The following is a 15,790-nucleotide window of genomic DNA, read 5'->3' as shown; positions in this document are numbered from 1 at the left end:
AGCCATGCCTTCAGGAAATGAGAAAGTCCAATGCGATGAATCACCCTCTTCTCAGGCTGCCATGTGAGGGCATCACTGACAGGAGAGACATCCCCTTACTCTCAGGAGGCCAGAGTTGGGGTGAACACCATTTCAACCCATTTGGAGGCTATAGGAAGAGGAGAAGGGAAAACCCCATGGAAAAAAGCAAAGCAGGTTGGCTGTTGTACGGTGGCAGGTGGTGTGACGTGTGGGGCTACGTGCCACACTGGCTGTGTACGAGCAGCCTTTTCAGCCCATGAGGTCTATGGATGTGCTTAAGATTGAACAGGGGTGACTAACTCAGGATCCATAAAGGAGGCTCACCCTTCAGGGGCTCACTCACTTGGAATTGGAAAATCTCAGGATTGAGAAAGGGAACTTAGAGGTGCCACACGTGTCACTTCTCCAGCCTCCCTGGGGCCTCTACTGTGAAGACACCATGGAGACTCGGCTGCTCTTTCCATGGCCTGGCAGGGAATCAAGTCACCACGCTGCATCTTCCCTTAGGGCTGGACTGGGTAAAATTCTCGGAGCTATGGACTTTTCATCTGTGGGGTGGGGAAAAATCTAGCAATTGCCACATCTTCTGAATGGTCTGCAGAGTCCAACGTGGCCTACCAGTTTTTATAATGATCAGTAATAATTCAATGATCAGCTTTGGATATGGGAATGACCAGAGAGAAAGGAGGTCTAGAAGCTCAGAGAACAGTCACTGCCCTGGAGCCTGATCACATGGCACCTTGTGATGGGTGGCAAATCTGGCTGCTACAGAACATGTAGCCTTAGCATGAAAATGTTTCTAAAGTGGGACAAGCAGAATCTCTAAGGCCCATTGGAAGAACTAATCCTAGAAGTGGGAGGGGGGCCTGAAACACTGGGTTGTTGGCTTAGGGGTACACATCTGGTCAACTCCAGTACCATTAGCTAACTTTTATTGGGAGCTTAATTTCTAGTCTTGAACCAAAAGACATCAGCATTTAAAAAAAAATAGTGCTTTTAGTTCATCTTGTACAAAATATAGGTAATCAACAGATATTTGTTAACTAACTGAAACCTCCCTGTGACTGTTTAAAAATTGTGTATAATGTTCAAAATGTGCTGTTAATGTTAAGAAGGAAAAAATGCACAGCTCTTTCAGTAAGTAAAGTAGTTCCTGACAGGGATCTTTGGAAGAGCTTTAGTTGAGAATAATCCTCAAGCCTTAGTCTCTACTGAGTAATTAATATACAAATAGGAAAATTCAGAGGATTTAGAACATGCTACAGCACTGGTTTTCAAACTGTAAGTTGCAATTCACTGATATATTATGAACTCATTTTAGAGGATCACAACTGCAATTTTAAAAAATGAAATAAAAGAGAAAGTACTAGAGTGCATTGCTTATACTATTGGTTCGTGAAAGTTTTGTGTATTTGTGTGAACTGGGTCAGGAAATAAAATGTATTTCTTATAGACAGTAAGAGGCAAAGATTGAGCCAGGAGTGTGATCTTCAAGACTAACTATTTCTGGACTAGAAAGAAGCTATAAAAGTGATCTTAGAAAGGAATAATGAAGCATCTTCCCTACCTTTAGTACTGTGATGGTAAAGAAGAACGAAACATTGGGACTGCAAAAAACTAACAGTCATGAATGAGGAAGAGACAATCCTTCTTAACCATGAGAGCTGACTTTGTGAGCTCTACAGAGACAACAGCATGTTACGACAAAATATAATGGCCTGTATCCATCATTGCAATGTCATGCAGGACAATTCCAATGTCCCAAAAATGCCCCCATAGTACACCTGTTTTTCCATCTCCCTCCCCTCAGAACCTCTGGTGGCCACTGCCTCCGCCTCAATGATAAAAGTTCTTCCATTGCTAGAATAAGTCTCTAGTAGAATACCAGTAAGTCTACTCTAGTCCATTGTTCATTCCCCAGTCCTGAGGATTTGGGGATGGTGATGCCCACTCCACCTCTAATTGAGAGGGGGCTTAGATCCCATGGGGCAGATGGATGAGGCTATCTTGCTTGCAGCTGCAGACTCTCTCTGTTCCTTGGGATGGGCATTGTCCATCATCGTCTCTTTGTCAGTTTTCCTTGTCATAACTTACAAAATCTTGTGGGACAGAGTATAAACTATAATGTAAACTATAATCAACGCTTAGTGGCAATGCTCCAATATGTGTTCATCAATTTTAACAAATGTACCACACTAATGAAGGATGTTGTTAATGTGGGAAAGTGTGGGAGGGGTAGGTAGTGGGGCATATGTGAATCCCCTATATTTTTTACGAAACATTTATGTAATCTAAAATTTTTTTTTTAATTAAAAAAAAAAGGAAGCTGATGTTGCTCAAACAATTGGGCTTCTATATACCATATAGGAGGTCCAGGGTTCAATTCCCAGGACCTCCTAGTGAAGGAAAGCTAGCCCATGTGGTGAGCCAGCCTGAGTGGAGAGCTGGCCCATGCGGAGTGCTGGCCCATGCAGCATGCTGACCTGCGCAGAATGCTGGCCCGCACAGAGTGCTGGCTCATCTGGAGTGCTGGCCTGTGCAGAGAACTGGCATAGCAAGATAACACAACAAAAAAATAGAGACACAGAGAAAATAAAAGACGCAGTAGACTAGGGAACTGCGGTGGTGCAAGAGATTGAGCGCCTCTCTCCTATTCTGGAAGGTCCCAGTATCAGTTCCTGGTGCTGCCTAAAGAGAAGACAAGCAGACACAGAAGAACACACAGCGAATGGACACAGAAAGCAGACAGTGAGCACAAAAACAATGAGGGGAGAGAAATAAGTAAATCTTAAAAAAATTTTTTAAGTATTAAAAAAAAAAAGGAATCAACAGCAGCAAAAAGAGGTGGCCTGTCACAGAGATGCATCAAGAAAACTTTAAACAGCTGATCAGGATTTGTGACTAAGGTCTATGGCTTTTGATATCAGATGTGAGAGAAGGTGAAAAAGAAAGCCAAGGTTTAGCTAAAAAGTGTATGAAAGAGTTAAAATCTAAAGAGAAAATGTACTTAATGTGTACTCAGGTGTCTATTAAAGGTTTTATTTTTTTATGTTCGATTAAATCTTTACTTAGACACTAAATGATTGGAAGAAGTACATGCTTTACTTATTTAAAAATTTTTATTTTTCTAGGAAAGGCAATATTGACAGGAATGTCTGCTAAGCAGGAATTGGTCAAGTTATTTTGAAGGGGGTGACGGGCGGGGGGGGCTGCATTCCAGGCAGAGAGAAAAGTATGCGCGGAGGCCTGGCAGGCAGAGAGAGCACGCGTGCTTAGGGCCCCGCCAGGGTGTTCAGCTTGGCTGCTGCCTGCACAGAGCAGCAAGACATGGATCTGGAGAGAGGGGCAGCGGCTGATCCTGCAGCGCTCTGCACACTGAGATGGGGTGAACCTAGGGGAAGGAGCAGCGGTGGGGGGAGTGCGGTTTTTGGACATGTGGAAATGTTGATAGGTGACTGGCTAGATGGTTTTGGAGGGAGACCCAACCTGCAGACTGTTTAGAAATCACCAGCTTTTGGAAGCAGAGGAGATTGCCGTGTCCTGAGGGAGAAGAGAAGAGGGCCAAGATAGAACCTTGTGAAATACTCTTATGGGGCTGACAGAGGAGGGAAGCCCAGAAAAGGGATTAAAAGTAGCCAGAGGCAGAAGAAAAACCAGGAGAGGACAGCAAAACAGCAGCTCAGGGAGTACGCTTCAAGAACGTGGAGGGCAGGTAACAGAGTCCATGTTGAAGTAAACCAAATGTCCAGGGATGACTTGGGGGGAACAGCTACTGAGGCTGGGCAGGCAGGGAGCAGGGGCTGCTCCTCTTCTGCTCCAGGAGGAGAGGGGAAAAGGCGTGACTGCCGGACTTGGGATCAGCGTGGCAGGGAGTCGAGAGAGTCCTCACATCACGACCACCGTTTTCTCTCTGAGAGTGAGAGACGGTGGGGTAAGGGATTTAAGGAGAATGGGGAAATGTGAAACAGCATCCATCAAGAGGGATAAGAACTGATTTCAAAATGATGAACTGAGTACCTGCACCAAACTAAACAGCAATGATGGAAAAAATAGATAAAAAATAAAACAATGAATATAAAATTGGGTTTTGAAAATAAGTACTCTTAGTGGACCAGAGATCTGGCGTATGCCTAAGAGAATACAAATGGACAGAAGCCACAGCAGTAGGCCGAGTGTGCTGCAGAACTACAACACCGAGGCTGAACGTAGAAGAATTCGCTCAATTAATGGTTATTGCCCACCTCCTAGGTACAAGACACTGTCCTAGGCACTGGTTTCTACTGCAAGAGAAGAGTGCAAATGGAGAATGGGAGAAGGTGGGGGACTACACAACACAGGAGGATGGCCAGGGTTCAATGGAGAATAGAAACCATAAATTTGTAGAGGCATTACCAGTCGTATTCTGCAACCTAAGCGTAAGGGCAGAGAACACTGACCTGGGACTAGAGTTGGGCTGAATGGGGATCATGGAAAGATACTAGGGGCAAGGAGCGTGAGGATAGTAGCAAGGAAGCAATCCTGTCAGTTATTTTAGAACTGGGCTGCAAATCACATCTGATCTAATTAGACTAATTGGGCAATGTTTATCACGGAAGACAGAACTAAACCCTGCCTTATAGGTTAACCATGCTTTAAAACAGCCTGCTCAAGCTTCAGTGTACATAGGGATCTTGTTAAAATGCAGATTCTGATTCAGAAGGGCTGGGTCATGATGGTGACGCTGGTCTACGGACCATGCTTTGAATAGTGAGGTTTAAAAAAGTTTTGCCTTATTTTTTGAGGGACCTGATTTGCTCTGTGCTATAGTTTACCACTAGAGTGCTAGAGGTAGGATACTGTTAAATTTTCAGAAATTCTGCCAGCCAATCGACATCAGGTTGATAGCTTAAATTTGGCCATAATGGGAGTTTTTACACCATGGAAATCTGCAAACACTGCAAATCATGGCTTTCCTGCCTCTCTTTGGAAAGCTGGTTGTTAAACAGTTACCAGCACAACATTAACCAAACTTATATATTATAGTGAGGTATACTGTGTAATGGGCTTCAGTGTCGGGGGTCATGAGAGCAAGTTTTGAGTTAGCCTCTGTGCCTTATTCATCTTTTGGTAACAGGGCCACCAGTCTCGATTGCTACACCAAAGGAAGTGCTGTATAAAGCGCTAAAGGAATTGACTTATCTCTGGTGCATCAGAGTACATAACAGAGGCAAACACTAGATATCACCCTGTTTGTCCTAGGTACCACCTAGAGAAATAGGGTTGTGAGAAAAGAGAGAGGGACTGAGAGGCTGCTACAGGCCAGGGTCACTTGCTGGAAATTCTCTCCCAAATCTCACTGTCTTTCCCTGGGTATCTTGGGGCGTTAGGCTGCCTTTGCCATGGCTGTGCCTCATTAGCTCTAGGCTGTTCCTTCCAGGCCGAGGCCTGCACTACCACACTGAAACTGTGTCTGGAGTTGTAAAAGTGTGGAAAATGATTCCCAACAGAGGGAGGAGGGAACAGGTTAACCTTCCAAAACATGTGCTTTACTTACTGGCCTTTGAAATGGAAGAAAATTTAAAAAAATAAAACATGTATCTAATACGGTAAAAGAAAATGAAATGAATCCCTTTTGGTGACAGTTTGGAGAGGAAAATAAAATCCCTCACAAAAGGAGCCTCCTATTTTCTGACCCGTGGGTCATGCAGTTTTAATTTCCTCCCCTCCACCCCCCTTTACTTCATGTACCAGTCTGAGGCCACAAAGACTCTCCTCAGTCTGGCAGATGAATCGCTGCCAGTTTTGCTCAGGTTACTACCTCTCTATGCCAGGCTGAAGTTCCACAGCTCTGATTGAACTCAACTTCAAACTCATCTGTTTGCTGGATGGAGCAGTGCTTCAAGGGCTTCTGAAGAAGGTAGCTAGAGAGGACAGCTGATCCAGTAACTCCTCTAGCCCTTGGGAGAGGGAGGCTCCTGGAGAGTGAGTCTACTAGAGATACCAAACTCTGATATGGTGAGCTGAGGCTCCAGAAATGCAAGGCAAATGACCCCAGAAATCAGGGGAAAGGCTGCTCTATGAGCAAGGTTCAGAAAGGCCAACTTCCAAGAAAAATGCCTGTAAATGGCAGAGCTGCTCCTCAGCTCTGAAACCAGATGGGAAAACAATGGCATGATGACATGTTTCCCACAAGCTGGCAGGTGTCACCGTTGAGGGGGAGTGGTGGGGCGCATGTGCCTGTGCATGTATTAATATGTGCATGAGGATGTGGGACATGGCTCACTGCATATTCCAAGTTCCTTGTCTCCTTTCTTTCAGTGGTAGAAGGGGTGGTTGCAGGGGGCTAGTCTTTAGGGATGGCTGTCTCATATGGCCTGATAAAAAGCTCTATTTCTAGCCAAACTTCTCTTCCCTTGTATCCATCCATTCCATTTTGTTTATTTGCCAATTATTACCCAAGGACTTTGGGGAGGCCATTCAGCTAGTGCTGTGGAAATAGAGACAAGTAGGATGTGTCTTCTAACCTCCTGGTGTGGGAGCACAAGGATTGGCATGGAGGTGGGGAAGAATGTGGGGGAGAGCTTAACTGCTAAAATCAAGTATCTAAAAGACCTAGAGGATTCACAGGGAAATGAGACTGTGCAGTAAAGCCAGGCATTTCAAGTCTTGCCAAAATGCTTCAACTCTCTAAGCTTTGCCAGTCCTGATCCCAAGATTCTAAGTTGCTCCTCACTGGGATCCTCCCCAGGCAAGCAGAGGGGACAGTGGAACAGGGATGGAGCAGTTTGCCGTGAAGAATAGGAGTCTTGAGAGGACTCAGGTAAGCAAGAGATGGAAGGCCTCCAGCCAAGATCTCACTGGCCTATGAAGTTACCATTGAGTGCAGGCTGGGAAAAGGCCTGTTGGGGCAAACTGTCTTAGGCCCAGAAGCAGGGCTGGAGCAGTCACTAACAGCACAAATAGCCAGAACGAAGTGATTTGGAAAAAGGAGAGGCAGGCTGAACTGGAGTTGTATGGCGATAGAAGGATTTTGGTCTTTCCAGAGTGAACATTTGCATGTGTGTATACACACATGTTCAGGGACCACCCAAGTTCCTAGTCACTATATTGTACCAGAGGCAAGAATTGAAGGGTGAAAGGCAGTATAAGGAAAGGCTGTCTGGGGGCTTGTGCCCTCCCAGGTTGGGAGGCCCCCTTGATCCATGTCAATCTGTAAAGCCTCAAGGAGGCCCAAAAAAATGCTGCTGGCACCTCAGTTCTCCAGTGCCTAAGGGCTGCTGGAAAACTTGGGAACCCTGAGGTTGTCCCTTCCCTTGAAGAAGGTATTCTTCTGGGAGCCACATTACACTTAGGTTTATCATAGCATTTTTGTATGTATTATTCCATGTAGGAGGGATCAACTCTACTGGGAACTCCTCTTTACACAGGGTTTCCCAACACGAGAGGCTTCCAAAATGGACAGCAAGCAGAGTGCTAACTAAACAAATGGTTAAAAAAATACTCCCCCTCTCCCTGCCAAAGAAGCTCTATACCAGCCAGTGCCAGTCATAACCAAGACAGGCTAAAAGTCTGTTACCAGCCTTTACCTGTTCCGGATCCCACAACGTCCCGGCTGGGTGACTCGGCCATGGCATCAGCAAGCCGCTCCCGGAGGCCCTCCTCTGTGTGTTCCATGGAGGACATGTGCCTCAGCCCAAATCCCTCAGGCCAGCTCCCACACACTTCCAGTAGGGTCACGCTCCGGTCAAAGGTACCTGTGGCACACACGGGACATCTGACATTGAGTTCACGCTGAATGGGAAGGCCATTCTTTCTGCCTGCCCACTGTCAACTCCCCTGCCCAGGCCCATTTCAGCCCTTCTGCAGCATGAATGACAGGAAAACCTCATTAAGCATGTATGCATAGCACAGAAGCAGCAGCTCATGCCACTGGTCAGCGAGCGTGGAGCTTATGAAGGTTCCTCCACGTCATTGTGGCCAGTGGTTTTTAAACTGTTTTCTGAGGAGCTATAGGGATCCTCTGGAATCCTCACGGACTGCTTCAAGGACTGAGATGCAGGCAGGGAAACACCCCTCCCCACCCCTCACCCCCAATTCAACCAAAACAGTTCTACTTTCCTCTGTTAGATACAGTGGGGCTCCAAATAAATTTCACTTAAAGAAAGGGTTAAATTCCTTAAATTAGGGAAAAAGAAAAAAAGAAGTTTTGCAACCACTAGATCCTATAATAACTTATATCTAACTTCCTTATTTTACAGCTGAAACTCGGAGAAGTTATGGCCCAAGATCAAACAACGTGCTTGTGGCAGACCTGGTCCAAGAACTCAGATTTCCTGATTCTGGTCTAGAATTTGTTCTACTCTACAGCATACAATCTCCCAGCTACCCAAGCACATGTGTGTACAACTGGGCACCATTTTGGAGATGCCAGCAATACAGTTGGGTGATAGCATCTTCAGCAAGGATCTTTCTTCACGCTGAAGCTGCTCCCCAATTCCAAAAAGTACATGGTGTTCTGCTGAATGCCGAGATTAGGTTTTGCATGCAAGATCACTTTAAAGTCCAAATTTAAATTACTCTACTTTATTATACAGCAAACCTTCTGTGAAAGCTTATTTCATCCTCTCTCCTTTGGAAGGAGATTATAGTCATGCTCTGTTGCTTTAAGCACATACCATCTCCCCGGCGATTAGGTAACTGAATCCACTGCATTTATAAGGCTTGATTCCTGCCAGCACTAGGAAGATGGGGGAAAATGCAAATGCCAATGTTTCCCAAAGTTAAAAGTACATGAAACGCGTACTCTTTATCAGGCCTTGCTTCTCCCCTTTGATCAGCCGTCAGAAACTATCTTCCCCAGGCAGGCAGGACTGGGCAGCGTCAGCGCACACTCTCTGCCAATGACAGGTGGTAATAGAGAGGGTGCGAGCCCCAGCCCCGGCAGGCGGCCCTGCCTCTGATAATCGCCCAAGCACGGAGGTGATAACCGTTAGTAAACACTCGAGCAGCCCGGGACTCCATACATCAGCAGAGAGGGCCAGATAATCCTGAACTCTCCTGACCAGACAAAGGCCCTTGGCCGGTCCGCTGGGATTTATACGTATGGCAAGGGTCACTACTGGCTCCTGAATTTCATCAGCCAAGCTTGGCTTTGATTTATCTCTTGCCTAATTTGTGGGTAGATTCCTGGCAGTGGGAGAATGAGCATCAGCTGTACACGCATCTCCCCAGAAGAGGCCCACCTTGTGAGTGGGTTGTTTGGGAACAGCCTGTCAGGTGGGACTCAGAGGAACGGGGGTGGGGGTGGGGAGGTGGCTGATACCACCACCCTCTCCGTCAAGGAGGGTCAGGATGTGGGTCTGGGGAGCCAGGCACTGGGTAGTGGGTTGGGGTTCTCTAAGAGTCAGCTGGTCCTCCCAGGGTCTATACTGTGCCACCAGTGCCAAGCCCAGAGTTGAACCTCGGCCAACATCTGCAGCCATCCAAAGGTGCCCAGCTCCCATTGGACACACGGGGACTGATGACATAGGCTAAGATTTTGATTCTATTTCCCACTTGCTGAGTGATGCTAGGCAAGTCCCTCTATCTCCCTCTCTTTTAAGTGGAACTAATAACTCCTTGCCCTGTCTTAAAGGAAAGAAGGGATTAATCAAGGAGGAGGCTGTGCTCTCCTCCTGTGCTGCCCCAGTCTTATTTGACGAGATCAAGAGCTAGAGCATCACTGTTTTGTTTGGAAGGGTCTGCCTGGGACACTCAGGCTTAGAGATTTCCAAAGGGGATGTGATAATCAAGCACAGGCCTTCCTGCTCCTCGCCTTCTCGGGGTTGAGAAGGCATTCTCCTTATGGGCAGAGACGACTCAGAGCCTGGGAAAAAGAAGGGGATGACCAGTTGTTTTCTTACTTCACAAGAGGAGGGTGTCTCTAGAAAGGAGCTCAATTAGTGTTAGTACACAAGGAGTTTAGAGTGCAGGGCAGGGAAGCTGGTTGCAGCATCAGGAGAAATAGCAGAAAGAAAACCAAAACAATGCAGAAAGCTTTCTAGCAAGGAGAGTTCAGGTAAGAAGTGGGCCTGGCCCATGACAGATAGCAAAGGCCAGAGGAATATGTAATATCTGAAGAGACAAATCAACACTATATAGGAGGAAAGAATCATGAGCTAGCATTACAATGGAGAACGGAAACAGACCTGGATTTAAATATAGGTTTGAATATTTATGGTTGCATGACCAGAGGAGGTAACTTTACCTTTTTGAGCATCTGATTCCTCATTCATAAAAGTGGAAAAACAATATGACCTTCTATGATGTTGTGAGGATGGTATTTGATAAATGTAAAAGCACCTGGCACACAGTGAATGCTCAGCACATAAGGGTGTAATCAGTATGTGTTAATAATAACAAATAAATAAATACCTTTCTACCACCTGAAGCATCATCATAAATTTTGACCACTGCAATGATCCTGAGAAGTATATAGGTGTTACTACCCCAATTTACAGAGGAGGAGCTAGAAGCTCAGAGAGGTTAAGTGACTTGTCCAAAGTCTGTAAGTGGCAGATTTGGAACACAGCCCCCCAATTCTTAGCTTGAGGTTCATTCCATCAGCTCATACACTGCTTCCCGTAGCAGCATTTGCAGTGGAGAAATGTCATATGTGGAAATCACTTCTATCTTTCCAAACTTGTTTTGAGAAACCCTGACACTTTCAACCAATGCCTTTTAAAATCTTTTAAAGACTTTGAAGACTGCTCCCAACCAGTCCAAGTTTCTTGGAATATCATGGTAATGCCACAGGTCACCCTACCTACTGGATGGCACAAAGGAGGAAAACAACTGATAAAAGATCTATTCTCTGTTAGGATGCTCGGAGGCTGTGGGTAGGAGACGATAGATACGGAAAGTGCAAAGGAGCACTCAATGTTTCTATGTCCTGAGAAGTCACAGAGAGGATAAAATCAGTGGTTCTGCTTATCCTGCTAGAAAGAGTCCCTTTGGAAGTGCCGCAATACACCGCCCCCCCATCCTTCCCTTCCACCCCTGCCAGCCCAGATGAGGACAGCAAAGGAGCTCATGGAGCTTCCGAGGCCTGGGGAGAGAAGGGCTGCAGGTGTGCATGCATCAGCAGGGGCTGGGACCAAGAGGCCAAGTCCTTGGGGGATGAGGTCACCTCTGGGCTCTTAGGCAACTGCCTTTTTCTCTGCACAGCCTGTCAGCATTGACGGCACAGCTATCATTCATCTGGCCAGCACAGAGACACTCCATCAGATGGGCTGGCCCTTTGAGTCCCATTAAAGGGGAAAGGGTCAGTTTCAAGGGGGAGAAGATGCTCACTTGGTGCAGACTATTTGTAAAGCACAAAATACATGTAGTTAGCAACAAAGATCTTTTGCTCTCACGTTTATTATTTCAGTTAACTCACACATTCACCAGACATTGATTAGTGTCTACTGTGATATGAGTCAAGCGCTGTACTACCGTACAGGGATACAAAATGAGCTAAAAAGAAAAAAAGAAAAAAAAGGGAGCTCATTGTTCTTCACAAAACTCTGTGAAGTAGCAATCATCACCATTTTACAAAATTACATTTTACTGAGTCTGAGAGAGGTGAGATAACTTAAGGTGGCTGATGCTAAGTGTAACAGTCTTCCTACTGCCTCCTGGGAATCCCTTCCTTCAGGGGTGCCTCCTACCCTGCAATTCTCTGGATACATCCATTTTCCAAGATGCGGTTCAAGTCTCACCTGCTCATTGAAACCAAGATTGACTATTCAAGGTATAGTGAGCACCCTTCTGTAAACTCTTATTATACAAAAAGTTCTTTACCTTTTTGGATGAAGCTGAAGAAAACTATGATCTCACACAAAAACATGTGTTTGCATTACTCAAAATTTTGCAAGCTGGGAGCAGATGTAGCTCGTGGTTGAGCACCTGCTTCCCATGTATGAAGTTTGCTCTCTAGTACCTCCGAAAAACAAAACAAACAAGAAAACCAACTCTCATTGGGGAGCAGATATAGCTCAGTAGTTGAGCACCTGCTTCCTATGTACAAGGTCCTTGGTTCAATTCCTGGTACCTCCTAAAAAAAATTGCAAGCAATTTCTGCTGTTTACGGATGCCTCTGGATCCCATCCTTGGATCCAAGGTTAATAAGATCATCCCACATTGCACTGTTCTCATGATCTGTTTTTCAACCAGTTTAGAAGTTCCTTGGGGGCATGAGCTCCCCCAAAATCACAAGCACAGAACATTGTATACCATGCTTCCTCAAAATGTTTGTTTAACGATAGTCGCTTCAGAGTCAGCATCCCTTGGCTGGGGTGCCAGAGTCAACCCCTAGGGCCAGGGTGGGAAGAATGAGATGCAGGTAGGCAGAAGAGGAGTTAAAATTAAATAATAAGAAGAAGGTGGTAAAAGAGCAGAAAACAATGCTATGATTTCACTTGACTGTCTTCTGTGCACCTATTTTAGATCTGGAGATTCTGTGGAACAGAAAGCACAAAACCATCTGCCTGTATGGCACAGAGAGCTGGTCTCATAGAGGTGATTCCTGTGTCCTGCTTCCAAGCTTGGCATCCTGAGTTACGCTTTCTCCCCAGAGGAAAAATGGGTCAGGTTCTTGGGTTTCAGAAACCCATTAAAGGCATGCTATGACAGCTGGTAAGCTGGCAGCTCCTGGGAGGGGCTAGGGGAGCACGTGCTCTGCCTTTTGTACATCACTGTTAGGGGGCAAGGAAGACCGGTTGGGGGGGGGAGGAGGGATGCTCCGCTAAACTGATAGAGTCTAATCACTCCCTTGCTATTTATGAGACTGTGGCACAGTCTCTACTTTGCATCAATTAGATTTAACCAGGGTTTGATCTTTACTGACAGCCTGTTGATCAGATTTCAAGCCACTGGGGAAGCAAGGTACCAAAAGCAAAACTTGCCATTAAACCATGCTTCTCAAGACATAAGTCCTTCCAGGTGAGATGGTAATTAAGAAATGATTCTGGTCATAAGGAAGGCAACCATTGGAGAATTTCCTTGCCTGCCCTCCTAACCAGCTCTTCAAACTGAGTTTAAGACTGGTGCAGCTGAGGGATTATTATCAAGCACTGACTAGTGACGCATTTGGAAAAAGAACTAGACTAGAAGAGGGAAATATTAAATACAAATGACTTTTCATGGCTAAGAGATTCAAAGTGAGTTGGGAGGTTATTCCAGAGGTTATGCTTATGTTCCTCTCAGGAGGATCTCACTGATGGCCACAGTAAACAGTGCCTTCAGCAGGGGTGCTCCTGAGGGCTCTAGAGACATCTAGACACCATAGGCAGGTAAGATAACCCTAGAAAACTGGCACCCCTTTGCCGGACCTTACCTTGGAATATATGATAACCCATTTCCCTAAAGTATCAGAGTTAGACTCATTTATAATTTTCCTACACACGGTTCTTCTGCTCAATTTGTTTGAAGCTATAATTAGCACTAAAACCATTACATATGTCCCAGAAGACTTAAACTTAAGACTGTTCATACGCTAGTTGAGCCTTGAATCTTAGCAAAGTTTGCAGCCAACACCTACTCTCCAGTTCATCGGACTTGCCCAGGTCAACAAACAAAAGGATGATGATGGATAATACCCAGGCCAAAAAAAGAGACTATCTACAACTGCAAGACAGTTCCACGCATCTGCTCCATGGGATCTAAGCCCTGCTCTCAATCAGAAACAGAGTGTGCATCACCATCTCGAAATCCTCAAGATGGAGGACTGAACAAACATAAGGGGGGAATGCAACCAGAGACTAAGGCAGATATTATTGTTCTAGTAATGGAAGGACTTGTATTATTAATATAAAGACAGTGGTCACCACAGGTTCTGAGGGGAGGGAGAGGGAAGAACAGGTATAACATGGGGTATTTTGGGGACTATGGAATTGTTCTGCATGACACTGCAATGAAGGATATAAGCTGTTATACATTTTGTCAAAACCTATAAAATTGTGCGGTGCAAAGTATAAACCATAGTATAAACTATAGATCATGCTTAGGAGCAATGCTATATGTTCATTGATTAACAATGTACCACACTAATGAAAGATGTTGTTAATGGGGGAAAGTGTGGGATGGGGAGGACAGAGGTATATGGGTATCCCCTATATTTTCGATTTAACATTTATGTAATCTAAAGCTACTTTAAAAATAAAGAAAAAAAAAAAAGACTGGTGCGGTAGGGAGAGTTCCTTGCTTCCCACTGCAGGTTGGTTCCCACAAGCACAGGCTGAGGACATTAGCTTGGTTTGGTCACCATACCATGTCTGTTCAAGTCACTCATTTGGCAGTGGGGTTTGGATTTTTCTGTTCCAGTTAGGGACTAAAATGAGCAAGAAGAAAGGGAAGGCATCAGTGAGCAAAGAAAGGCCTTAGTGAATACTGGAAAACTAGGAGATGTTGACCTCATCATGTGCCAGCTGTGGAGATGGCATGCATATCTGTTCTGAGAGCCACTAATGAGAAGAAACTAGTCGTCGGTCAGAAGGTCATGACCGGTTTGCCTTGTGTGGCCAACTTACCAAATGGTCCTAAGTCATGGAAGAGGAATTGCTTTGCAATTTAGCAGAGTAGTAGTTTTGATGAGGCCACTTTCACAATTCCAATATACAATCATAATGCATACTTAAAAGGTTAGAATACAGATTACAAATCAAAACAGCTAGGTAATAATTGGGGTTCTCCCATACTTTTCTGGTGACCTTGGGTAAGTCACTGATCCCTTCAGGGTCTTAATGTTCCCATTTCCCACATGGCAATACACAAGTGACTCCCATTTAAGGATTTCACATTGGCACTAACAGTTTCAATGTAAGAAACAATTATACACTAACAGAGTACTGTCACTATATGAAATGCTGCTTTAGGTATCCTAGTGTAAAAGCTACCAAATTTCATTTTCTATGAGCCAGAAAACATACTCCAGCAGTCATACCCCAAGACTCTTATCTTTACCTAATTAAAAACATGATAAGCAGAAGACCTGAGTCCAAATGCCATCTCTGTTACTTTCTACTGTATGACCTTGGGAAAGTCATTTAACCTCTCTGGACCTTGTTTTCCTTACTTATTGTAGTGAGTTGAATGGTGTCCACCCTCCCCTGCAAAGATACATAAATCTGGGACCTTGGAATGTGACCTCTTTGGGAATAGGGTCTTTGCAGATGTAAATAAGGATCTTGAGATGAGATCATTTTGGATTTAGGGTAGACCTAAATCCAACGACTCATGTCCTTGTTGAGAGAAAGAAGAGGGAGGTTAAAGGCTCTGAGTCGCAGAGGGAAGAAGGCCCCACGAATGAGATGGAGGCAGAGGTGGGACGCTGTCACAAGCCCAGGAACACCAGGAGCCCCAGAAGCTGCAAGAGGCAACAGAGGACTCTCCTTCAGAGTCTTTGGGGACTTAGCCCTGCTAATTAACACCTTGATTTCGGGCCTCTGGCTTCCAGTCCTGTGGGTGAATGCATTTTGTTGTTGAAAGTCACCAAATTTGTGGTAATTTGTTAAGGAAGCTCTAGGAAATGAATATACCTATAAAACAGAGAAATGTGTATTTGGTTCCCAGGGCTGTTGAGCATCAGATCAGAAAGAATATGGAAGAGTGCTTTGTAAAACTGCATAGGGCCAGTCCAAGAAAGAGGATCAGCCCAGGGCTCTGAGAAGCTCTTCTTTAGGGTAGTGGGATTCTGTGAAAGGCTCTGAAGGTGAAGAAAGTGAAGAGGGAACTTCAGAAGACACACAGAAGAGCAATATCGGGGTGGGTC

The 15,790-nt window shown here is 45.2% G+C and overlaps 1 protein-coding gene and 1 long non-coding RNA gene across 13 annotated transcripts in view; one reads left to right on the top strand and one right to left on the bottom strand.

The window, feature by feature from the left end:
• Window positions 1-14,223, top strand: part of LOC139437147 (uncharacterized) — a 37,566-nt gene extending 23,343 nt beyond the window's left edge. The window contains exon 3 of the long non-coding RNA XR_011646845.1: window positions 8,259-14,223. This is a non-coding gene — a long non-coding RNA (uncharacterized lncRNA). The remainder of the gene's footprint in view (window positions 1-8,258) is intronic.
• The window catches only part of BCAS3 (BCAS3 microtubule associated cell migration factor), a 586,860-nt gene that overhangs the window by 16,788 nt on the left and 554,282 nt on the right, over window positions 1-15,790 (bottom strand). For all 12 annotated transcript variants that reach the window (XM_071210528.1, XM_071210535.1, XM_071210533.1 and 9 more), the window contains one exon: window positions 7,587-7,754. In XM_071210528.1, the coding sequence (XP_071066629.1) occupies window positions 7,587-7,754 (168 nt within the window). The remainder of the gene's footprint in view (window positions 1-7,586; window positions 7,755-15,790) is intronic.

The sequence above is a fragment of the Dasypus novemcinctus genome, chromosome 21 (assembly GCF_030445035.2).
Source record: "Dasypus novemcinctus isolate mDasNov1 chromosome 21, mDasNov1.1.hap2, whole genome shotgun sequence".
In the NCBI taxonomy this organism is placed as follows: Eukaryota; Metazoa; Chordata; class Mammalia; order Cingulata; family Dasypodidae; genus Dasypus; species Dasypus novemcinctus.
Note: the sequence above shows the minus strand (reverse complement) of the source record. Positions and strands in the feature narration are given on the sequence as shown.